The sequence below is a fragment of the Sus scrofa genome, chromosome 16 (genome assembly GCF_000003025.6).
Source record: "Sus scrofa isolate TJ Tabasco breed Duroc chromosome 16, Sscrofa11.1, whole genome shotgun sequence".
Taxonomy (NCBI): domain Eukaryota; kingdom Metazoa; phylum Chordata; class Mammalia; order Artiodactyla; family Suidae; genus Sus; species Sus scrofa.
Genome location: NC_010458.4, coordinates 35,961,954 through 35,988,721, shown reverse-complemented (window position 1 = coordinate 35,988,721; position 26,768 = coordinate 35,961,954). Strand labels below are relative to the sequence as shown.

Here is a 26,768-nt window from a genome sequence, read left to right as displayed (position 1 = left end):
CCGGATCCTTAACCCACTGGGCAAGGCCAGGGATCAAACCCACAACCTCATGGTTCCTAGTCGGGTTCGTTAACCACTGAGCCACAACGGGAACTCCTTACCCCAACTTTAATGAAAGGGTGGTTTTTTTTTAAGAAAAATTTAAAATAATGGCATAAAGAACAACTCAGATTGAACAGTTATTATTTTATCGTATTTGATCTCTTTCTATATAATACACATTTTTCTAAGTTATTTTTAAACGTTTTTGGCACTGCAATACTTCCCTCCTAAGTATTTAGGTCCATGTAACTTCTCCACATGTTAACGTGGAGTTAAGTTTCCATATTTTACATAAAGTTTTGGGTAACAGCATCTTCTTGATCAAGTAGCTTGGGTTTTTTTTACAAGATGAGTACCCTCTGGTCTCTCAGAATCTTGGTGGCACAAATAAAGGACAAATGAGGCTGAGAAAAAGAGTTGCTCCCGTGAATTTATGTGCACATGCATGATAAATGCTATAGAGAAGTGGCATAGGGAGTTTCAGGGGTGGTATTTGGAGATTGTAAATTTCAATAGGTTGGTTAGGCAAGGTGACAGGGAATGAGATACATGACTGTGGGGAGGTTTTTGGTGGCAGAACTAGTGCAAAAGCCCTGTGGTAGTAGTGTGCCTGGCATGTTGAAGGAGTGGCAAGGAGGGAGCTGTGGCTGAGTAGAGTGTGTGGGACAAGAGATCATAGGTGTGAAGGACTTTAGCATTTACTCCAAGGTAGTAGTAGAAGAGTTCTGAGCAGAGGCTGGTTGAGGTCTGATCCATATTTAATAGAATCACTCTTAGTGGTCTGTTCTGTAAAGCAGGCAGGAAGAGAAACAGGGAAGGCAATTAGGAGGCTACTGCAATTGCAATAAAACTAAGGAGAGAAGCTTTTGGTAGAGCAGTAAGGTGGTCAGAATCTGGTTATGCAGGTGCTGCCGTTTTGGGATTTGAGGGTCCCAGTAAATAACACCCTCCTCCCTATCCAAGTTTGGAAGTGAGAGTTGGATGCAGGAGTCAGAAATCAAGTAATTCTTACTTTATTATAAGAAAAAAAAAGGTAATTCTTACTCATAAAACTGGAGAATATGTCTTCAGAGCTGAGGCCACGAACTAGACTGCCACCTCTGAACTAGACTCACTCCTCACTGGCTGGGCTATCAGCTATTCCCTGCACAGGGCTGAAAGCAGCCCAGAACACACTGTTGGGAGAGTCCACAGAGAAGGAGCTAGAGGGGTTTGGTTCGTGGGTGCTTAGTTCTTCTCCAAGATAATCTCAGAAAACCATTTTTCCAATGGGTAAAGAGAGAGAGAGAGAGAGGCAGAAGCATTACTAATGGAAGCCTTCCAACACTGGAAATGGGGAATAGCTGTTCCTCCTACCACTATCTTTTAACTATATTTCCACATTGAAACAATCTCTCTCACACTCTCTTAAACGTAGTGTGTGTATGTAAATGTTCAAACAGAGGAAATAGGATAATGACTACTCATTTCCCCTTACCCAGCTAAAACTTCAGATCACATACATACACCTCAATAAGCTCATGACAACACAACAAATGTTTTTGGCTTTATTTTGTAAAAATAAAGTTTTAATTAACTTTATACACATCAGCAGTACAGGATTTGCTGATGACTTGGCTAAAATATGGTAAGCCACCACAGAGATAAAATAAACAAAAGAAAAATTTAAATTATAAATTCAGACAGTGGGTTTTAATTTAGTAAGCTCCTGTGTACTTAGGTGAAAACTAACACTAGAATTGCATTACAAACGTGAAATTGTAATGAAGAAAACAGCTTTTATAGATAGAATTGAGACATAACTATCTGGTAGAACTCAGAGAAACAACAAAAAATATTTGGAATTAACTAGCTTAGTAGAAAACCTAATTTCTAGTTTATAGAGTCAGCTGACAATTGTATAATAATTTGAAAAAAGTTCTTCTCCTTGTTTGATGTCCCTGAGTGCAACAAGAACAACACATCGGAGTGGACTGAAAACAAAAAGAAACATGGACAAAAGTTAGGAGTGTTACCAGATACATATTTTTAATATAACCAATATGGATTTTATAATTTTATTCAGTTTCCTTACTATCATCTTAGTTTATGTATTTGATTTCCAAGACAAAACAGTTCTTATGCCTGATGGAGGTATTTTTGAGCACAGTATGTTTACATCATTCAAAAAGACACAGATCAATAAGTTTATACAAATGACTGCTTCTTCAGAAAATGTTTCTATGTCCAGGCTCTCAAAACTGGTATCACAAAAAGCATTTTAAAATGACATTCATTATGGTTTAACACTTTTAAGAAATTATTTTGTATTTTTTATTCTGCAAAGCTGGAAATACTTAAAATGTATTGGAATTTTTTTTATTATTATTATTTTGTCTTTTTAGGGCTGCACCTGCGGCATATGTAAGTTCCCAGGCCAGGGGATGAATCAAAGTTGCAGCTGTCAGCCTATCCACAACCACAGCCATGCTAGACCTGAGCCGTGTCTGTGACTTACAACACTGCTCATGACAACACTGGATCCTTAACCCATTGAGCGGGGCCGGGGATTGAACCCATGTCCTCATGGATACTAGTTGGGTTCTTAACCCGCTCTGAGCCACAAAGGGAACTCCCTGGAATTTTAAAAAATACTTTTTATGGACACAAGAAGACATATCCAAACATTCACTGTTCCTACCCACTCAACTTTTCATGAACTTGTTGAATAGTGATAATATAGTGCCCCCAAATCCTCATTGTTAAATGCACAAACACATTAGTGAGACAAAAAAGTTATAAAGTTATCAAGTTTTAATGACAGGAAATAGTTTTAAATATCATTCATCTTCAAAGGACAATAGGACCCATACAAAATAAAGTCTGCTAGCAACTGGCAGCTCAATGAAATGATATAGATAATACCTTTCTAAAGTATTGTTAGTAAAGAATGCTTAGCTCTACAGAATTATTTAAAAATTCTTTAAATTATTAAAATTTTAATATTAATTTATGCAGTGTAATAATATGTGCCATTAATATGAATAATTAATATTTAATATTAATTTAATTATTTTAAAAATACAGAATATTTAAACATTGTTTCTTGTATTCTCAGTGGGCTTTCCATTTAATCATCAGATGATAAATGTTATGTTAAAAATAGGTATTTTCTTTTATGTGGAATCTGAAAAATACAACAAACTAGTGAATATAACAAAAAAGAAGCAGACTCACAGATATAGAGAACAAACTAGTAGTTACCGCAGGTGGGGGCGGGGGGAGGCGGGGAGGAAGGGCCAATGTGGGGTGGGCGAGCAGGAGGTATAAACTACTGCGTGCAAGATGGGCTCAAGGATGAACTGTACACACAGGGAATAGAGCCAATATTTTGAAGTAATGGTAAATGGAAAGCAACTTTTAAAAATTATATTAAAATTTTAAAAAATTATGGTAAAAACAAAATATATAACTTCTGAATATTTCATTTTTTTCATTATTAAATTTCTGAACCTAATAGCGAGATAGGCAAAAGAAATAATTTGGCCCCTTTCAACCCAGTACTCTCATGTAAGGTGGAGAATGGGAGCCTTAAAATGATTAAAGTAAAAATTCATTTGAAGATTGCGTTAAGTAGGAAAAACCACAGAATCACCTGAAATAAACTTTAAGATTGATATTTATAAAGTACTACATAGAATAAAAGTGGGCAATAATAGGCAGAATGAGCTAAGTTAATGGAAAATTAAAATTTTAAGCCTACATTAAGGTGTGATGAACAGAAAAATGTTATGATTTTTCACAAAGAAAAAAACTTACCCCAAACAACATACAGCTTTTTTCCTAGAAAATGTATTTTGTTAGGTACAGCATAAGGTAGAAGATAGGAAAAGCTCTTTTAGAAGACTAACCTTTGTTTGTCATAGCTGTAGGCAATATTTGGAAGATACTGCTTCAGTTCTATAGGGAAAACTGCAGGCACATCAAATTCCTGATAACAGACATTAGCTGCCTTGTCTAGAAAAAAAGCACAAAATTTTTAGAAATAGAGCCATTTTACAAAGTCAAGGAAAACAGTCCTGAATTATGGCACCTGATGTATGGTTTTCTAAATTATCAGAAAATGCTCAAATTAATAATCATTATTATGTTCCAGGTACTGCTGAGTATATATATACACACATGTTTGTATGTTTTATTATTTACTTTTTGAAGAGCAGGAAACAGAGGCTCAGAAAGGGTAAAAGTGAAGTAGAAGAGTCAGGCTTCATGTTCATGTCTCTCTAACACCACAGTCTATGTTAAATGTAGCCAGAGGATCAAACTTATAGGAAAGATAAGCCCAAGAGAGGGAGGTGATTCACAAACTTAGCAACAGAAAGGGGATAGATAGCAGTCTAATGATTAATCCATAAGGTTATGTTAAGGCGCTAACAAAATACTCTCTAAATTAACTATTAAAAATATTAAAATAATCATCAAAAGGGAAATATCAATTGCCTACATTTACTGCAAAATCAGAATAAAAAAGTAAATTAAATAATTCCAATTAAAGTATATTATTAGCTCCCCAAGTTTTCTCTCTGATATCTACCCTTAAAAAGTTAGGAGTTTACTCAAGGGCTTGGAATAACTGAGATGTTAAGCTTAACTGCCTCTGGCACTCAGTCATATGGCAAAGGAGAAGCATTACCACTGATGTATTTATATCTCACAGCCCCAAGGTGCCAACTTACCATTTGAACAATTGTTGACATACTGTCCTACAGCCAGTGGATTATGAATTTCTGATGTTAGCCATGTACTATCACTCATTTTTAAAGGGCCAAGTCGATCCCTCCCATTGCAAGATCTGAAACAGGTAAAAGCTTTGGCTGAAAGATCGTTCCCTCTGTTATCTTAAAATACAAAGTTAACTCTAGCATTGAACAGTGCAATTTTTCTGAAAGAACTTTTGTTTAATCACTAAGGCAGCTGCCTAAATAGAGTTTTATTTAAAAAGAACAAATACTAGTGGTCATAGCCACTGTAGGGTGATTCTGTTTCCTATAACTAAATTTGAACATGGCACTAACTTACCTATACACAACTTTTGATATTCCTTTGTCATTTCCATCAATGAGTACCCCATCCAGGCATCTAAAAATAAATGGATTTCCAATGGACTGGAAAAAGACTGGCTCATATTTCTGATATACTGTACCTAGCATATAAGATAAGACATAGCAACATATAAAAATCATAAACATCATGATAAGGACCTTTTTCTGGGACATACACATAACATGGAAGAATTTGCTTTCATTTATCTACCTTTTTCTAATATTTCACTTCTAGACCATCACATTCTCTTTGGCTACTTTCTTTCATTAATGAGTGCCCAATAGCAGATGGAGCATAGAAATAACTTGTCCACACAGGCAAATAAAATATGACTATTTTGGTTAACAAAAATGTGAATATCACATTTTAGGCTCAGTTTTTGTTTGTTTGTTTTTTAGGCCCACACCTACAGCATGTGGAAGTTCCCTGGCTAGGGGTCAAACTAGAGCTGTAGCTGCCGGCCTACGCCACAGCCACAGCAATTTGGGATCCGAGCCACGTCTGTGACCTACACCACAGCTCACCTCAACCCACTGAGCAAGGCCAGGGATGCAACCTGCATCCTCTTGGATACTAGTTGGGCTCATTACCACTGAGCCACAATAGGAACTTCCTAGGCTCAGTTTTACAAAGTCGTGTTTTTGTTTTTATTTTTTAAAGTAGAGTGTGATTTGGCTTTTAAGAAATGTATTTTATTAATAATCGAATATATGGGAATAGATGAGTCTAACATTCAGGTTGTTTTTCTTTTCATTAGCAATGGAGAAAAAGAATAAATACTTACAGAGTGCTTCCTATGTTCCAGGAATGTGAATCTATTTATTAAATTATTTTAGTATTTTTGCTGGCTTGTCCTATTTAGTCTTTACAGAGTTGGGATAGTTGTGTAGGAGGAAACTGAGACCCTCTTAGGGACATAAGATGAGAAAATAGTAGAATGACTTTTTAAAAACATAGGTTTATCTGACGCAAACATTCACACCTCCCTTCCACTATACCAAATAATATGTTTAGCAAATAACATAGTCCACTGGGCATTCTAGCCAATGATCTTTTGCAAAGAAGTGGCTTTACTTTTCAAGTTTAGAAATGGCAGGAAGGTCTTCATTCAGTGATTTATAGGTTTAAATTTTATCTTTCAGGCTTTAATTCATATCATATTTTAGCTTTAATTATTAACTACCTAAGCCAAATTGACTTATTCTCTAGTGCTTTCTAAGTAATCAATCTATCAAGGTAGGCCATACTATAATCTCCTAAATTTAAACATTAATTAGAAAATTTTCCTTAAAAATACATTCATCCCAACAAATACTCCAGTACACTTTCTAACACATTAAGATAATTTACAGTTAATTTCCAAATCAGGATTTTAAAATCTATGGAAATGAGAGTTTCCAATTCAACCTCTTACTCTAAGGATCACAGTGCTAGGTATTTTGTTGAATTTTATTTATCTGTATATAAGAAACCCTTAGTAAAGTACTAATTGTGTCATTACCAGGATACATAGATACAACCGCATCTTTTGGTACCAATCCTTTTGTAACGAATACACCTTTTCCAGCAGAAATTAATGAGCTAGGTGCTCGGGCAACACTGAAACCCAATGTCTTATAAAGAATTTCTTCTGGTTTAAGGGTAGTTCGCTGTTGATGTCTGTATTCAAGGTGTTTCACCCTTAGATGCTGAACTGACAGTAGATCTTGATATTTTGATTTGACAGGTTCTGGAAGCACAGTCAAGATATCTGATTGTTTATCGAGATCATTTATAAAGAGTGCCTGGAAAACTTTCAGTAACATTCCCAGGACATCTTCATCTGAGATAATTTTGTCTCTGGATTCATCTGGAACATATCGGAGGGTCCTGAAAATGGGAAAAGTTTCTATTCACTACCCTTCCGTTGATAAAAGCCACGCTGTCTTCCGTGTTACTGATCTTTATGAAGATTATTCCCATGTGTATGAAGGGCATAAAACTAAGAAGTTCTGAAGGGTTGTTTGGGTATAGTTCTAGTTACCTGACTCCCAACAATAGCTACACAAGACAATAACAGCCAATATATATGAAAGGATTATTCCATGCCAAATTCTCTTGGGTACTTACATTCATTATCTCATTTTTGCAGACAAGAAAACTGAAGCTTAGAGATACTAGAGAACCTGCCCAAAGTCCTAACTAAAACTGCTAAGTGGGAGAACTAGAAACAGAATGAGGGCTAGTTCCTCACAACACCCTCAGCCTTATGTGAATGCTATCCCATAACAAGACTCCTCATATTGCAAATAACTCTTTTTTTACAGGCGTGTAGTTTCAAAGACAAATTTAACATATACTTTGTCACATTAGTCCCTGGAGTAATTACTTCTTCAATGACGACATCACTTTTTATTTCCGTAAATAATTTTCAAGTATTCTAGTTCTGAACAAAAAAGGAACCAATTTCAGCTTCACAGTTTGATAGTAATGATTCATTTGAATTTACGTTTCCGTAGGATGAAACATGGGAAAGCTCTCTGGTTATTAATTTGCCTTCAACAGAGCGAGTTTAGTGAGCATTGTCGACTTCTTCAGATCACTAGCAGGCCACTTGCTAAAGCTGGCAATAATAGTGATTCTACGGCCACCCACTCAGCTAGATCCTCTTCTTCAGGCGCTGAATCCGTATTCTAAACCCAAAACTACGGCGTGCTTTTAGCGATTCTTTTAGCTCACACAGCTGGGCTACTTTCACCATATAAACTACGGAGTTGTGAAAATAAAATTACAGTTTGCCTGTAATTTCAAGCCCCCAACTATACCTTGGCAGAGAAAAGGCCACACACCCTCACGCCCTACAACTTTTCTTTTTTAAAGTTTCTATTTTTTGCCCAAACACTGGTACCCCAGCCCTTGAGGACAGCGAAAAAAGCCACCACCCGCGGGCAACAAGACCTAGCTGACAGCACAGCGCAGAGGACGACGGGAAATAGGCCTCAGGCCCCGCCCACCCAAAGCCCCAAGCCCTTTTCAGGACCCCAGGCCCCTCTGCCTCATCCACCTCTGGCCCTGCCTTCCTCGGACCCCGCCCACTCAGGTCCCTCCCGCCTCAGGGCCTCTGGACCGTCTTAGGCTCCGCCTGCTTGAGGCTCCGCCCACCTCGGGCCCTCTCTTTTAAGTTTCAGCGGCCACAATGGCGTCCCTGGGCAGAAGAAAAAGGCTTCTGGTCCGGCCGCCCAGCCTTCTCACCTCGGGTTGTGGCTTAAGTTTAGCGCGATCCAGGGTACGAATCGATACTTATAACGGCGCCATCGCTGCTGGAGGTCCCGCAACAGGCGGCCCGGCATGGTTGTCCCGTGGCGGCGTGATGGGGACTGCAGGGGAGTGAGTCGCGGTCTCGGGCCCTCCCCGCTCCGAGGAGGAGCGGAGGCCGCCCCGTCCCGCCCCTTCCCGGTCTCCGCCCTCAGTCCCAGGCTCGGTGGCCCGGGTACCTCTGGCTCCTGTCGCCTGTGTCTCGGTGCCTCCGCGTTACTGACCCAGCTTGCTGAAACAGGTGCGTAGAGCCGTGGGAGAGCCCCTTGTTCCCTTTTAATTTCTCCATTCGTTCGTGTGTATTTACAGTCACGCGCACTTTTAGAAGTTTAGACAACGCTTATTTCCAGTGGAGATAAACTGCCAGAATAACTCAACCATCTTCACATCAGCAGGTGTTTATTGGGACATAAATGTGTTGATGCGTTTTCCTCAGGCTGGAAATCTGCTTTCCTGTTTTTTAAGAGTGAGCGTAGATCCTAGCCTAAAGTCTAAATTGAACAAGTCAGATCTAGTGACTATTTAGGCAAGTTCAAGTAGCCTTAGGACTAATCTATTTCAAAAAGTAATAAAAAGAGAAAATATATCTCCGAGTTTCACTCTAGATAGAGGCAAGTTTGCAAACTCTAGAGGCTCTGCAGTCAGGTGCCGTGTTTGCTAGATTGGCATCCTCCAGATTTACCTGATTTGCTAAATGGGAGCAATTCACCTCCTGGGTGTGAACGAATGGCATTCATAGAGTAACATTAAGATCTCCAAACTTATAAGGAATCAAAAATAAGCATTTGACTCCTTACCTGTAGTATTATGCTTATCTTCAAAAATAAAAAAGCAGTTTTGTGTGTATTTCCAGTGCTTTTTTTTTTAATCTTTAATTTTTATCATATGGTTTAATCATCTATAATGTATATCCAATATAAAGGACCAGTCTGCCCAGATCTTACTTATTTGCTTATTTATTTACCTTTTGAGGTATAATTGACATATAACATATTAGCTTCAAGTGTGTAACATAATGTCATATTTGTATATATTGCAAAATAATCACAAGTCTAGTTAGTGTCTGTCACCGTACCTAGAGTATTTTTTTCTTGTCATGAGAAGTTTTAAGATGTACTCTCAATGACTTTCAAACGTGCAATAGAGTATTATTAACTGAAGTCACCATGCTGTACATTACATTCCCATGACTATTTTATAAAAGAAATTTGTACCTTTTGACTTTCACCCCTTTCATCCTCCCCCAACCATTAATCTCTTCTTTGTTTCTGTGAGTTTTCTTTCTTTTTTTGTTCTACTTCTGTTTTTTTTCCTTTGATTCCACATCTAAGTGAGATAATGCGCTATTTGTTTGCCTCTGATTTATTTCACTTAATAATGCCTTCAGGGTCCATCCTTGTTGCAAACAACAAGATTTCATTTTTAATGGCTGTGTGTGTGTACACGGGTACCACATCTTTATATATTCACCTGTTGGTGGTCACTTGAGTTGTTTCCATGTCTTGACTATTGTAAGTAATGCTGTAAGGAACATGAGGGTGCAGATGTCTTTTTGAGATTGATTTGGTTTCCTTTGGATACATACCCAGAATTGGAATTGCTGGGCCACATTGTAGTTCTATTTTTAATTTTTGAGGAATCTCCATACTATTTTCCATAATGATTTCACCAATTTACATTCCCACCAACAGTGCACAAAGGTTCCCTTTTCTCCACATCGTCCCTATCACTTGTTATTTATTGACTTTTTGATAATAGGCTTTATGACAGGTGTGAGATGATATCTCATTGCGGTTTTAATTTGTATTTCCATGATGATTAGTAATATTGAACATCTTTGCATGCACCTGTTGGCTGTTTGGATGTCTTCACTGGAAAATGTCTATTCAGATCTGTTCTTTTTAAAAATTGAATTTTTTTTTTTTTTTTTTTTTTTTTGCTTTTTAGGGCCACATCCATAGCATATGGAGGTTCTCAGGCTAGGGGTCCAATGGGAGCTATAGCTGCTACCCATGCCACAGCCACAGTCACGTGGGATCCCAGCCACATCTGCGACCTGCACCACAGGTCACAGGAACACTGGATCCTTAACCCACTGAATGAGCCCAGGGATCAAACCCGCATCCTCATAGATACTAGTCAGATTTGTTTCTGCTTTGCCACAATGCAATTTTTTTTTTTTTTTTGCTATTGATTTGTGTAGGTTCTTTATGTATTTTGGACATTAATCCCTTATCAGATTTATAATTTGCTTATCTTTTCTCCCATTCAGTAATTGCCTTTTCATTTTGTTGATGGTTTCCTTTGCAGTGCAGAAGCTCTTTAGTTTGATGTCAGCTAATTTATTTTTGCTTTTGTTGGCTTTTCTTTTGGTGTCAGGTCTGAAAATTCAAAGGCAAGAATGATGTTAAGGAGCTTAACTGCCTGTGTTTTCTTCTAGGAGTTTTATGGTTTCAGGTCATACATTAAAGTCTTTAATCCATTTTGAGATAATTTTTGTGTATGCTGAAAGATAGTGGTCCAATTTCATTCTTTTGCATGTGGCAGTACAATCTTCCCTACGTCACTTATTGAAGAGACTGTGCCTTCCCCATTGTGTATTCTTCTCTCCTTTGTTGTAAATTTATTGGCCATATGTGCATGGGTTTATTTCTGGGCTCTCTGTTCTGTTCCATTGATCTGTGTGTCTGTTTTTAAGCCAATGCCATTTTGTTTTGATTACTGTAGCTTTGTAATATAGTTTGATATCAGGGATAATTTGTCTCCTGCTTTGCTATTCTTTCTCAATATTGCTTTGGCTATTTGGGATCTTTTGAGGTTCCATACACATTTTATGATTGCTTGTTCTATTTCTGTGAAAAATGCCCTTGGGATTCTGATAGGGATTGCACTGAATCTGTAGATTGCTTTAGGTGATATGGACAATTTAACAATATGAATTCTTTGAATCCATGAGCATGAAATAGCTTTCAGTTTATTTGTGTCTAATTTATTTCATTAATATATCTTATAGTTTTCAGCATACTTAGAGTTTTAAGTCTTTCTCCTCCTTGGTTAAATTTACTCTGTCAATTTTATTATTTTTGATGCAGTTGTAAATGTGATTGTTTTCTTAATTTCATTTTCAGGTCTTTATCTTTTTATGGCTGCACCTGTGGCACATGGAAGTTCACAGGCTGCGTTGAATTGGAGCTGCAGCCGTGGCCTCTGCCACAGCCACAGCAATACTGGGTATGAGCCTCATTTGCAACCTATGCCACAGCTTGCAGCAATAACCCACTGAGCAGGCCAGGCATTGAATCCTCATCCTCACAGAGACAAGGTTGAGTCTTAAGCTGCTAAGGCTTAACCTACTAAGCCACAATTGGACTTCTCTTTCTGATAGTTCTTTGTTAGTGTATGGAAATGCAATAGATTTTTGTGTGTTGAAATTGTACCTCAGAAATTTACTAAATATGTTTATTAGTTTAGCAGCTTTTTGGTAGAGTCTCTAGGATTTTCTCTAATATCTTGTCATCTGCAAATAGTGACGTTTCTACTTCTTTCTTTCTAATTTGGATGTTCTTTTCTTTTTCTTGCTGCCTAATTGCTCTGACTAGGACTTACAATAATATGTCAAATGTAAATTTATGGTTTTAAAATTACGTTTCAATTATCTAATTCATGAAAACAATATTTTCCTTATAACAAATAGAAACATGGTAGATAAGGCTAAAACGTCTTTAACCATACCCTATGACCTGTGCTTTCAGCAATCCTGGTCCTTACCCCTTCTCCTCAAGAGGTTTTTGGGCTGATATGTTTTCTGCTAGTTTTATATCTATGTATGTGTATGTTCCTATAGAAAAATCAGAATTTTCTGTGTGAGTATTTTAAAAAAACCCTAAAGGTATATGCAGCTTATTTTATTTATTAAAATATTTTTGATATATTTTATTAGTTTGTATACATTACTTTTATTAGTTTATATACATTTACTTCATTCTCTGTTTCTAAGATTTCACCTTCAAGTTTTAATATTTACTATAGTTTATGGAGTTTAAAAAGTTCTGTTTTTGATTTGTCAGGAATTTTTGCCTTAAGTTTTATTTTTTTTAAGTTTTAAATGAATGGTGAATTTCAAATACTTTTCTTTGCTATGTACTGAGGTGATCACATAATTTCACTCAGTTCTCATATTCATGTGGTGAATTGTAATGACACATTGTCAAATGTTGTACCATCCTCGGATTTCTGAGATAACTCTTCTCAGTTATAAGTAACAGTTTGGTTAAATCTTATTGGTTTTTAATGTGCTTTTGTTATCACCCCGTGCTTATTTTGAAGTGTATTTTAAATTTTTCATTCTCATGGTCTGTTTGTAGTTTTATTTCATGTTTTTGCATTAGGTTTATGCTGCCCTCCTAAAATTAATCAAGAAGTGTTCCCCTCTCCTATACTGTCCAAAAAATAAAAAATTTACCATATAAAAATTTTTTATGTAAGACTGGTATTATTCCTTTTTTTGTTTGTTTGTTTGTTTGTTTTCTTTTTGTCTTTTTAGGGCTGCACCTGCAGCATATGGAAGTTTCCAGGCTAGCGGTCGAATCAGAGCTGAAGCCACCAGCCTACACCACAGCCACTGCAATGCAAGATCTGAACCGTGCCTGCGACCTACACCACAGCTCACAGCAATGCCAATTCCTTAACCCGCTGAATGAGGCCGGGGATCAAACTTGCCTCCTTGTGATACTAGTCAGGTTCGTTAACCACTGAACCACAACAGGAACTCCAATATTTTCCCTTTCTAAATGTTGATAGAATTCAATGGTAAAACTATGAGTTTAGTTTTCTTTGGTAATGAATTCAGTTTCTTTTAAAGAGGTAGATCTATTCAAAATTTCTGTTTCATCTTTTCAAGTTTGGTAAATTATATTTTTCATGGAAAGTTATATTGTTCACTTCATCTAAATTGTCAAATTTGGTAGCATAAAGTTGTTCATAAATATAATCTTACTGTCATTTAATGTCTGTATGATTTATAGTGATAATTCTTTCCTGATTTTGGTGATTTGTATTTTCTCATTTCTTTCATCATTGTAACTGGAAGTTTGTGGATCTTGTCAAAGAAAGAGCTTTTGACTTTATTTTCTCTGTTGTTTGTCTATTTTTATTTTGTTGATTTCTCTATTACTTTATATGTCCTACTTATTTTGGGTTTATTTTGCCCTTATTTTCTTAGCTTCTAAAAGTACAACCTTACATCACTGATTTTAGACCTTTCTTCTTTTCTAATATAAGCATCTAAAGTTAAAATTTCCTTCAAAGCATTATTTAGCCAAATCCTGGGAATTTCAATATATTGTATTTTCATTAGCATTCAGTACAAAATATTTTTACATTTTCCCTTGTGATTTCTTTTTTGATCTATGGATTATTTAGAAGTGAGTTTTTAATTTCCACATATTTGGGATTTGCCCAGATAACTTATTGTAATTAGTTCTTTCTTTTTTTTTTTTTTTTTTTTGTTGTCTTTTCAGGGCCGCACTTGCAGCATATGGAGGTTCCCAGACCAGAGAGGGGTCTTATTGGAGCTATAGGTGCCAGCCTACACCATAGCTACAGCAACATTAGATCTGAGCTGTGTCTGCAACCTACACCACAGCTCATGGCAACACTGGATCCTTAACCCAATGAGAGAGGGCAGGGATCGAACCCTCAAACTCTTGGTTCCTAGTTGGATTCATTTCTGCTGTGCTATGACGGGAACTGCTATTGTAATTAGTTTTTAATGCATTTGTGGTTAGAGAGCATGTATGATTAGTTCTTTTAAATTTATTGACTTGTTTTATGCTTAGGATATGCTGTGTCTTGGTGAATATACATAGCATATACAGTTGAAAAGGTGTGTATTCTGTAGTTGGTGGGGTTAAAGTTATATAAATATCAATTAGGTCATAGTGGTTGGTAGTGTCCTTTAGATCATCTGTGTCTTTAATGATTTATGTAAAGTTTTAAATTCAGATAAGTGAGAAACAACAAACTGGCAGACACTTTTCTAATATGTCATATATAACAAGTAAAAGGTAGCACTGGTAGACATGAAGATGTGCTTCTGTCCAAAATTTGCCCTTTTATCTCTGATTCTTTACCTCTGCTTCTTATTGCTTCTAGTTTCTTGAAATACTCTACCCAGCTGAAGTTATGTATGCTATATTTTTCCATTTAAAGCCCATTTATGCTGTTAATCACAAAAATGCCACGTAGGAAAGATAAATTTTAAAGTATTAACATCTTATACTTTACAGATAGTGCTTGTGTCTCTATATGGATTGTAACTTTCAGATTTCAAAATGAGATTTCAACAGATAATTTATTGAGTACCTACTACATCCCATACTCTAGTGTGGGAGACAGATACTAAACATATAAATAATATCAGACACTGAGTAGTGCCCTGAAGAAAAATGAGCTAGGGTGCTGAGAAGAGATGGGGATGAATAACTCTGTGTGTGTGTGTGTGTGTGTGTGTGATCTGTTTCCTCTTGGGACTTTACTTTCTTTATAAGGGTCACTTGGGGTGGGAATAGTGGTAGCAACATTGGATAGGATAGTGGCATATATGACTGAGACCTAATGACAAGACATAATGACAAGAAGGCACCAAATACCTATGGGAATGGTCTCTGGATAAGAAATGCAAAGGCTCTGAGATAGGGAGGAGCTTGATGTGTTCAAGTAAGGAAGAGGGGGCTATGTGGCTGGAACATGGTGGTAAAGGAGAAGGGAAAGATGACATCAGCGAAGAGGCCATATCATGCAGGGTCTTGCAGGTTAGGGTGAGGATTTGGGATTCTTAGTATAGTGGGAAGTTACTGGGAGGTTGTAAGCAGAGAAGTACTATGATTTAATTCTTGTTTTTAAAAAGATCATTTTGAGTACTTTATGAATAGGCGGACAGTCACCACACAAGGAATGTTAATTAGGAGGCTAATATAGAGATAATGATAGCTTGGACTAGAGTGGTAGCTGTGGAGATGGAGAGGGTGGATGGATTAGGATTATATTTTGGAGGAGCTGACAGGACTTGGTAATGGACTGGATGCGGGAGGGTGAAGTTTTGAAACACCTGTGGGAAATGTCAAATAACTAATGGAATATACACACATGGAGCTTTGAAGTGAAGCCATAGCTGGAGATAAAATTAAGTCTACTTGGAGTTCCCATCATGGCTCAGTGGTATTGAATCCAGCTAGGATCCATGAGGACACGGGTTTAATCCCTGGCCTTGCTCAGTGGGTTAAGGATCTGGCATTTCCATGAACTGTGGTGTAGGTCACAGACATAGCTTGGATCCCATGTTGCTGTGGCTTTGGTGTAGGCCAGCAGCTGTAGCTCCAATTCAACGCCTAGCCTGGCAACTTCCATAGGCTGAGGATGTGGCCCTAAAAAGAAAAAAAAAAAAATTGTAGTCTTCTGTCAGAGAACTGGATGAGGAAGAGGATAGCAAAGAACATAGCCTGTGCACTGACCATGAATTTTGAAAGATGGGGGGCCCAGGATGACTGGATCAAAAGCAATCTTGGTGAAAAGTTTGAGTGTATTGAGGAGAAAACGTGAGGTGAGGAAGTTTTATTGAAAGAGATGTGGAGAAATATGACCAAAGGTAGAGAGAAATTTTATAAGATGAATGATTCTGTAGCGTATTTGTGTACTGATGAGAATGCTCTAACAGAAATAAATCGATATAGATATATGAATAATTTCTATAATAAAGTCCTTGAGGAGGTAGGAGGTGATTCAGAGCATTAAATGGGGGAGGTGGTCCTCTGACAGCAGGAATGCATCTTCATCTGTAGCAAGAGGGAAGGCAGAGAATGTGGACTCAGCAGAAGGTATATTAATGGGTTTGGTTGAAGAAATTGAGGGCTTCTAGTTTCTCAGACCCATGAGGCAAGATCTTCAACTGAACATAGTTATGGGGGAATTTTGGAGGTTTGAGATGAGAAGATATGATGTAAACAGCCCCAAATTGGAAAGCCAACCTTGTAGAGAATTAAAGAAGGGAATGACTGAACTATTTAGAGTGAACCCACCAAATGTTTAAGGTATGAATTTTTTTGAATTGAATCTTTTTTTGAGCCTTCATACTTGAGTTTATTCTTAATTTAATTTTTAAAATACTGCTATAGTTGAATACTAAAACACTAGCAAATAGCATATTATGATTATAATTCATCACTCAAATTGTACTATAGATAAAATGCCAGCAGTAGGTGTTGTTCACTGATTGCATTAGGAGGTTGGACATTGAACACCACCCCAAGGATGATGTTCATCATCCTCATATACTTCTCCACTGTCTTTCCTCATTTGAATCAAACTCCATTAGTTCTTCCTTGTCCATTTCAACAGTTTCTTCTACTTCCGTTCTCTCGGTAGGAGCTTTTCCAGCAAAGAGAGTTTATGAAAAGAGGGAAAGCCATTCTCAGGAAAATTTACCTTAAATTCATTGATTAAGGGACCCTTTTCATATAGTCTGCGATAAATTGGCATGCCTTCATTTAGCAGCATATTTATTTTATTTAAAAATTTATTATACTTGATTTACAATGTTCTGTCAATTTCTGCTATACAAAAAAGTGATCCAACTATATATATATATATATATATATTTTTTCTCACATTATCCTTCATCATGTTCCATCACTAGTGGCTAGGTATAGTTCCTTGTGCTATACAGCAGGATCTCATTGCTTATCAACTCCTAATTCAGTAGTTTGCATCTACTAATCCCAAACTCCTTGTCCATCCCAATCATGACCTCTCCCCTTGGCAACCACAAGTCCATTCTCCAAGTCCATGAGTTTGTTTGTGTTCTGTAGATAGGTTCATTTGTGCCATATATTAGATTCCAGATATGTGATATCATATGATATTTGTCTTTCTCTTTCTGACTTACTTCACTTAGTATGAGAGTCTCTAATTCCATCCATGTTGCTGCAGATGGCATTATTTTGTTCTTTTTTATGTCTGAATAGTATTCCATTGTGTATACATACCACATCTTCTTAATCCATTCATCTGTCAGTGGTCATTTAGGTTGTTTCTATGTCTTGGCTATTGTAATAGTGCTGCTATGAATATAAGGGCACATCATGTATCTCTTTGAATGTAGTTTTGTCAGGTATATGCCTAGGAGTGGGATTGCTGGAACATATGGTAGTTCTATGTTTTGTTTCCTGAGGTACCTCCATACTGTTTTCCATAGTGGTTGTACCAATGTACATTCCCACCAACAGTGAAGGAGGCATCCCTTTTCTCCACACCTTCTCCAGCATTTGTTATTTGTTGACTTTTGAATGATAGCCATTCTGACCGGTGTGAGTTGGTACCTCACTGTAGTTTTGATTTGCATTTCTTTGATAATTAGTCATGTTGAGCATTTTTTCATATGCCTGTTGGCCATCTGTATATCTTATTAGGAGAAATGTCTATTCAGATCTTCAGCCCATTTTTAGTGGGATTGTTTGTTTTTTTGTTGTTGAGTTGTATGAGTTTTTTGTATATTTTAGAGATTAAGCCCTTGTCAGTTGCATCATTTGAAGCTATTTTCTCCCATTCTGTAGGTTGTTTTTTTTTTTTTTTTTTTTTTTACAGTTTACTTTGCTGTGCAAAAGCTTATCAGTTTGATTAGGTCCCATTGGTTTATTTTTGCTTTTGTTTCTGTTGCCTTGGGAGACTAACCTAAGAAACATTTGTATGGTTGATGTCAGAGAATGTTTTGCCTATGTTCTCTTGTAGAAGTTTAATGGTGTCTTGTTTTACATTTAAGTCTTTAAGCCATTTTGAGTTTATTTTTGTGCATGGTGTGAGGGTGTGTTCTAGTTTCATTCATTTACATGCACTGTCCAGTTTTCCCAGAACCATTTGCTTGAAGAGACTGTTTACTGTTTTATATTTTTGCCTCCTTTGTTGAAGATTAATTACATAGGTGTTTTATTTCAGGGTTTTCTATTCTGTTCCATTGGTCTGAATGCCTGTTTTTGTTCCACTACCACACTGTCTTGATTACGGTAGCTTTATTGTCTCAAGTCTGGGAGAGTTATGCCTCTTGCTCCCCCACCTTCCCATCAGGATTGCTTTGGCAATTCTGAGTCTTTTATAATCCATATAAATTTTTGGATTGTTCTAGTTCTATGAAAAAAGTCATGGGTAATTTAATAGAGATTTCATTGAATCTATAGATTGCTTTGGATAGTATGCCATTTTAATACTATTAATTCTTCCAATCCGGAAGCATGGAATATCTTTCCATTTCTTTGGATCCTCTTTAATTTCCTTGATTAATGTTTTATAGTTCTCAACATGTAAATCTTTCACCTCCTTGGTCAGGTTTATTCCTAGCTATTTAATTTTTGGAGGGTGTGATTTTAAAAGGTATTGTATTTTTATATTCCTTTTAAAATATTTCATTGGAGTTCCCATCATGGCACAGTGGAAATGAATCCAACTAGGAACCATGAGATTGTGGGTTTGATCTCTGGTTGCACTCAGTGAGTTAAGGATCCAGTGTTGCCATGACCTGTGGTGTTAAGTCGCAGACATGGCTCCGACCTGGCATTGCTGTGGCTGTGGTGTAGGCCGGCAGCTACTATATGCTGCAGGAGCGGCCCTAAAAAGCAAAAATAAATAAATAAATAAAATAAAATATTTCATCATAGATACAGAAATGCCACTGATTTCTGAATGTTAATCTTATATCCTGCTACTTTGCTAAATTTGTTGATCAGTTCAGGTATTTGTGTGGAGTCCTTAGGAATTTCTATATGTAGTGTCATGTCATCTGTGTAGAGTCACAATTTTACTTCTTCTCTTCCAATTTGGATGCTTTTTATTTCTTATGTTTGTCTGATTGCTGTGGCTAGGACTTCCAGTACTATATTGAATAAAAGTGGTGAGAGTGGGCATCCTTGTCTTGTTCCAGATTTTAGTGGGAAGGCTTTCAGCTTCTCTCCATTGAGTATTATATTGGCTGTGGGTTTGTCATAAATGCCTTTTATTATGTTAAGGTATGTTCCCTCTATACCCACTTTGGTAAGAGTTTTTATCATGAATGGATGTTGGTCTTTGTCAAATGCTTTTTCTGCATCTATTGAGATGACCTTGTGGTTTTTGACTTTTCCTTAGTTAATGTGGTGTATGATGTTGATTGTTTTGCGTGTGTTGAACCATCCTTGTGAACTTGGGATGAATCCTGGTTGGTTGTGGTGTATGATCTTTTTTATATGTTGTTGGATTAGGTTGGCTAAAATTTCGTTGAGAGTTTTTGCATCTATACTCATCAAAGATATTGGCCTATAATTTTCTTTTTTGATAGTATTTTTGGTTTTGGTGTTAGGGTGATGGTGGCCTCATAGAATGTCTTTGGGAGTGTTCCTTCTTCTTCAACCTTTTGGAAAAGTTTAAGAAGGATGGGTTTAAGTTCTTCTTTGTATGTTTGGTGGAAATTCACCTGTGAAGCCATCTGATTCTAGACTTCTATTTGTAGGGAGTGTTTTTATTACATATTCAATTTCACTTGTAGGGATGGGTCTATTCAACTGATCTCTTTCTTCTTGATTCAGTTTTGGCGAGCTGTATGTCTCTAGAAAGCTGTCCATTTCTTCTAGTTTTAAAATTTGTTGGCATGTGATTGTTCATGGAGTTCTCTTATAGTTTTTTGTATTCTGCATTATCTTTTGAGACTTCTCCTTTTTCATTTCTTATTTTGTTTACTTGAGTTTTTCTCTCCTCCTCTTTGGTGAGTGTGGACAGAGGTTCATTAATTTTGTTTACCTTTCGAAGAACCAGCTCTTGGTTTTATTGATTTTTTTCTATCATTTTTTGAATCTCTATTTTATTGATTTCCTCTCTCATCTTTGATTTCTTTCCTTCTGCTGACTTTAGGTTTTGTTTGTTCTTTCTAATTCTTTTAGGTGGTGGGTTAAGTTGTTGATTTGAGATTTTTCTTCATTTCTGAGGAAGGCCTGTATTGCTATGAACTTTCCAATAAGAACTGCTTTTGTGGCATCTCATAGATTTCAAATGGTTGTGTTTTCATTATCATTTGTCTTTTTTTTTTTTTTTTTTTTTTTGCTATTTCTTGGCCTCCGGCATATGGAGTTCCAGGCTAGGGTCTAATCGAACCGTAGCCACCACTATGCCAGAGCCAGCAACGCGGATCTAAGCGCGTCTGCACCTACCCAGCTCACGCAACCCAGATCGTTAACCACTGAGCAGGCAACGAACCTGCAACCTCATGGTCTAGTCAGATTCGTTACCACTGCGCCACGGGAACGCCTTTTTTTTTTTTTTTTTTTCATTTGTCTTGAGGTATGTAAGTTCCATTTGGATTTCCTTGGTGACCCATTGGTGTTTTTAGTAGCATGTTGTTTAGTCTCCATGTAGTCAGTTTTTTATCATTTCTTTTCCTGTAGTTGATTTCTGTTTTCATGCCACTATGGTCAGAGAAGATACTTGAAATAATTTCTATAGCCTTAAATTTGTTGAGGTTATTTTTTTGTGGCCCAGTACGTGGTCAGTCCTTGAGAATTTTCCATGTGGACTTAAAAATAATGTGTTCTGATTTTTTTGATGCAATGTCCTAAAAATGTCAATTAAGTTTAACTTTTCTATTGTGTCATTTAGGTTCTCTGTTGCTTCACTGATTTTCTGTCTAGAGGATCTGTCCATTGATGTGAGTGGACAGTCTCCTACTAATACTGTATTCCCATCAATTTCTCCTTTAAGTCCGTTAGTATTTGTTGTATGTATTTGGGTGCCCTATATTAGAGGCATAAATATTGATGAGTGTAATATCCTCTTCTTGAATGGATCCTTTTATCATTAAATAGTGTTCTTCTTTGTCTTTCTTTCTGGCCTTCATTTTAAAGTCTGACATGAGTATCACAACTCCTGCTTTCCTGTCATTTCCGTTCGAATGAAATATCTTTTTCCATCCCCTCACTTTACATTTTATGTCCTTTGCGCTCAGGTAAGTCTCTTGTAGGCAGCATATTGTAGCTCTTGCTTTTTAACCCAATCTGCCACTCTTTGTCTTTTGATTAGAGAATCTGGTCCATTGACATTTAAGGTAATTATTGATAAATATGTATTCATTGCTATTTTAAACCTTGTTTTCCAGTTGAATCTATGTTTCTCCTTTGTTCCTTCTTTTTTTGGTTGGATGATTTCCTTTTATTTTATGCTTGTGCCCTCTTCTTTTTAGTTTTTGTGAATGTAAAATTTGGTTTTGATTTGTGGTTGCCCTGTTTTTTAAGTATGTTAACCCCTTCCTGTATCTGCTTGCTTTAGCCTGATAATTATATAGACTCAAATACATTCTTAAAAAAAAAGTGTCTAGATTTTACTTTCCTTAGCCACATTTTATGATTTTGAAGTCCTTTTTTAACATCTTCCTGTTTGTCCTTTTGCTATTCCTTTTGTTTATTGTCACTTTTACAGTAAGTTTTGTTTTATTTTGTTTTTTTCTTTTAGATCTGTATACTGGCTTATTTAAGTGATTGCTTTCCAACTGTGATTTCCTCCATCCTATTTCTTACTTCTTTTTTTATTTAGAGGGGCCCTTTCAGTATTTCTTTTACAGTGGGTTTAGTATTGATGTACTCCTTTAGTTTTTGGTTTGGGGAGAAATTCTTTAATTCGCCTTCTATTTTAAATGATATTCTTACTGGGTAGAGTATTGTAGGCTGCATATTTTTCCCTTTTAGAATTTTGACTCTATCTTGCCATGCTCTTCTGGCCCATAGTGTTTCTATAGAGAAATCAGCTGATAGTCTTATGGAGGTTCCCTTATAATTTTTTTTTTTCTCTTGCTGTCTTTAGAATCCTCTAAGTTTTGCCATTTTTATTATAATATGTCTTGGTGTGGGCCTGTTTGGGTTCACGGATTTAAGGCCTCTGTGCCTCCTGTATCTTGATATCTGTTTTCTTCAGATTTGAAGTTTTCAGCCATGATTTCTTCAAATATATTTTCAATCCCTGTTTCTTTTTCTTCTCCTTCTGGAATCCTTATTGTGCACACATTACTCACTTTACATTATCCTATAGGTCTCTATTGCTTTCATGTTTTTTTCCATTTGAGTTTCTGTCTCCTGTCCTGATTGTGTGATTTCCATTATTCTATCTTCCAAGTCCTTATTTTTTTCCTCTGTATTATTCATTCTGCTCTTCAGTGACTTTAACTCAGTTTGCTTCTCTGAAAATGAATTTTCTAATGTTTCTTGGCTCCTCCTTATATGTTATAGTTCCTTTCTAAAGTAATCTGCATTACTGTTTATATCCACTCTTAACTCTTTCATATTTGCCCTTAATTCCTTCAGTATTTTGATATCTCCTTTTTGAACTTGGTGTCTGTTAGATTGCAGAGGTCTGTTTCATTGTTTGTTGCTTCAGGAGAACTCTCCTGTTCTTTTAACTGGGAGTGGTTCCTGAGCTTCTTCATTTTGCTTATATTTTTCTTATTCTGTGAGTTTAGGGAAACCAACTACTGTAGTCCTAGAGGGCTATTTATATGCTCAAGTGCCCCTAGGTATTTTGTGAGAGCTTACTGTTTATTTTTAGGGTGCTGTGCATGCTTCCAGGGAGATGGAGGCAGTGGGCAGGGCTAGTAGCCATTGCCTGGTTGCTACAGGAGGTTGGAGCAGACTGCTTCTAGTTTTAGGGCCCTGGAAAGTGACGTTGTTCTTTAGGTGGCACCCAGAGCCTTTGGCGATGGCATCAGCAGGGCATGTGCATTCCCAGGGGAGTGAGAGCAACAATGGGTAGTTGTTGTAGTGCCCTCATATGTGCCTACCTCTGAGGTGACTGGGGCTGCAGGAAGTGCCAGTTCACAGACCCCTAGTGGTAGCAGGCCATGCCCACCTATCCTGTCTGAGATGACTGCGGTGGTTTGCCCCCTGCTGCTTGTAGACCATGCAAGAGGTGCCACGTTGTGTTTAGCCCACTGCTGCCCTTAGCCCAAGCAAGAGGTGCCTGGCCATCCATAGCCTGCGCAAGAGGTGACCCATCACCTGTAGCCCACTCAAGTGGTACCTCGCCATCCATAGACTGTGCCAGAGGCACCCCGCCCTCTGAGAGTCCAAGCCATACGCAGGGAATGATATTCCTATAGTGGTCCATCCTCCTCCTCTCACCCTCCCCAACAGTGGCGCCTTGCTTCTCCTCTGGGCCCAGATCTCCTCCCGGGTTCCATCCACTGTGGCGCTCCTCTCCCCAGCCCATGGTGCATTGCTCCCTACAGCCAACCCCAGTCCTCTCCCTGTAACTGACCTCTGGAGTCTGAGTCTCAGTGCCAACACTGAGAAACCACAGTGTCTCAGCTGTGGTTTCTGGGGGCGGTGGTACTGATGGTCTGTGCTGCTCTCATTCTGCTTCACCCTCAGTCCAACTGCTGTGCTTTTCTCCAAGACTTTGAGTTCCTTCCATCCTGTCTGATCTTCCCGTCAGTTAGGTGGCTTCCCAGGGTGTGCTAGTCCTGTCTTGGTTCCTTCTCTCTCTCTTTTTTTCCTTTTGTTCTACCCAGTTATGTGGAGGGTTTCTTGGACTTTTCAGAGGTTTAAGTTCTTCTGCCAGTGCTCAGTAGATGTTCTGTGAGAATGGTTCTACACGTAGATAGTTTTTTTGTTTTGTTTTATTTTGTTTTTTGAATGCATTTGTGGGAGAAGGTGAGCGTGACGTGTCTTACTCCTCCACCATCTTGATCCCTCTCTCTAGCAGCATATTTATCTGCTTCTGAGCAAGCAAGGAGGGGTTCTCTTCCCTCCGAGGGAGTTAAGGTTTTCTCTCTGTGGAAAGTGATGAAGAGACTGGGTTTATGTTGACAGACTAGCAGATATTCCAGACATTTTATGAAATCCTGGCAGTATTTATCCTCTTAATATTTTTTAATGGGCAGAGTCAGTAAGTAACTTAGAGCTTTCACTTTGTCCAAGAAGGAAGTGTTTTTCAAACTATAAGCCAGAGGACAGACTTACTTTGCATGAATCATGATTTTACAGTTCTCTGCTAGAAGGAGAGTTGAAAGTTGGTGGGTATTTGGAGGCTATTTGAATAGCTACATCATCTGATGTGAGTAATATAACTGGAAAATATTTATTCACTGATAACTATGTGCCTAGGTACAGCTTCAAAAGATTATAGTCTGGTTGGAAAAACATATAATTACCATAGAATTTAAGTATGAGTTACTGGGCTTAAGAAGTACTTCAAAGAGAAATAGGTAGAAGAGAGGTGGACTGGAAGGGAGAGCATAAACCAGCAGTTCTCAAAGGGTAGAGGACACTGGGGGTCCCTATGGCCTTTTTAGAGATTTGCTAGGTCAAAACTATTTTTATAATAGTACCTAGATGTTGTCTTTATTTATTCCCATTCTTCCCCAAGAGTACAGTGGAGTATTCTAGGGGTTACATGATATGTGATAAGACAGATTAAATGCAGAAGCAGATATGAGAATCTTCCTGTATTTATTAAGCCAAAAATAAAATCAATTTGCAAAAATATTGAAAATGTGACCATTTTTACTATCTGAGGGAGATTTAGCTATTTTTGTAAAGATATGTTATCCATATTAATAAGTAATAGACTTTTAATTTTCATTTTTAATGAATAAGTAAATATTTAAAATATACCCACTTTAATATTGTACAGTGAATATCAGTAGATATAACCCACATAAACAAAAGCTCCTTAGAGATTCTCAGTAATTTTTAAAGGTGTAATGGGATCTGAAGACAAAAATGAGAGTCAAGTGTTAGAGCCACATATTGTTATACACAATTTTTTCTTTGGCTTAAACAAAAATTTATTTTCTCACAATTTCGGAGGCTAAAAGTCCAAGATCAAAGTGTCAGCTGGGTTGGTTTCTTCTGAGGCCTCTTTCCTTGGCTTGTAGATGACTGTCTTTTCCTTCTGTCTTTATGTGTCCTTTACTCTGTGTAACTCTGTATGTTTTTTTTTTTTTCATTTTTAAAAGTTTTATTGACGTACAGTTGATTTATAATGTGTTAATTTCTGTACAGCAAAATGATTAAGTTTTACATACACACATAACCATGTGGGTTATCATTGAGTAGAGTTCCCTGTGCTATATCACAGGTCCCTGTTGACCATCCATTCCACATACAATAGTGTGCATATGTATTGTGTAATTTTGAGAAAGTTCGTGACAAGGCATTTCATTAACTTTGGATATTAAGTTAATGCCAATTCTGTGAATTACAGTAGTATATTGCATATTGATAAAATTAGATACAAAGTATTTTGAAGTTACTTTGTGTTTTAGGATCTAACAGACAGCATAAAAAGAAGAAATAAAAATGGTCTCAGTTTGTGAATTAGCAAAACTCACCTATTCCTTTGGTAACTTTACTGCCATCTAGTGGAAGATAATTATAATTAATATACAAATATTAGGAATGATACCCCAGAGAGTTGTGTATTAGTACACAGTTGGTTGTAGCAAGTTTGAATATATCAACTAGAAGATTCTGTGCCATTGGTTCTCAGATTCTCAAACCAAAGTATGAGACCAAAAAGTTTGAGAATCATTGGCATGAGCAAAAGTGCAGAGATGGGAATGAATACTATTGGTTCAGGGAGCAAGAACATAAGGATCTGTAACATTTGCATTAGTAACAGTAGGAAATGTAATTTTAGGCAGAGTAAGGTCAGACTATTAGAAAATCTTAGATAGGCAGTAGGGAGTTTTTGAAGGTTCTTATGTAGAACACCAGCATGTAGGAATATTTTAAGAAATCCAGAGGAATAGTGGTTGGCAGGATGGAGATGGATGGTGGGTGGTTGGGTGGGTGGGTGCCCTGTATGGATGGCCAATTAAGGGCAGATTGGTCTTGAGAACAGGAGACTAGGAAAGAAAGCATCAGGTGTCTTGACAGAGCCTTCTGTAACTGCTAACTCTTGTCAGAAGAGGATAGGGGAATAGTAGTGTCCATTAGATAATAGATCAACACTGAATCTAGGTTTTTGATCAGAAACAATGGAATCATCAGTAAATTGCCTTGAGATTTTTCAATTTTCTAAGAGGAATACTCAGATAACCACTTTATTCCTGAGAAAGAGGAGATGTAAAATCTGATTTTCAGATATTTGGCAGTCAACACACGATCATCCTTTAAAGAAAAGTTTTACTCTGCTGCCCTCTTCTGGATGTTGTATAATTTCCTAAATCTTGCACTTGTGGTCAGTTAGTATAGCATGAATTGCCTCTGAAATACAGGAAATCAGCTGCAGAAAGAAAGAGAGGGGGAGTGATGAAGGAAAGGAAGGAAGGAAGGAAGGAAGGAAGGAAG

The 26,768-nt window shown here is 37.2% G+C and overlaps 1 protein-coding gene across 1 annotated transcript; it reads right to left on the bottom strand.

The window, feature by feature from the left end:
• On the bottom strand, positions 1,561-9,762 carry SETD9 (SET domain containing 9). The gene is made up of 6 exons (XM_003133974.4): positions 8,356-9,762; positions 6,626-6,993; positions 5,101-5,224; positions 4,758-4,873; positions 3,933-4,038; positions 1,561-2,015 (listed from the first exon to the last, which is right to left on the bottom strand). The coding sequence occupies exons 1-6, from the start codon at positions 8,451-8,453 to the stop codon at positions 1,928-1,930; spliced, it is 900 nt and encodes a 299-aa protein (XP_003134022.1). The 5' UTR covers positions 8,454-9,762; the 3' UTR covers positions 1,561-1,927.

What these genes read in the sequence shown, in the direction of transcription:
- SETD9 (XM_003133974.4), bottom strand. Translation starts at nt 8,453, where the DNA reads ATGCCGGGCCGCCTGTTGCGGGACCTCCAGCAGCGATGGCGCCGTTAT. An exon ending in AACTTAAGCCACAACCCGAG is followed by an intron (nt 6,994 to 8,355) that starts GTGAGAAGGCTG and finishes TCCCATTTTCAG; the next exon opens with GACCCTCCGATATGTTCCAG. An exon ending in TACAGCTATGACAAACAAAG is followed by an intron (nt 2,016 to 3,932) that starts GTTAGTCTTCTA and finishes TTTTGTTTTCAG; the next exon opens with TCCACTCCGATGTGTTGTTC.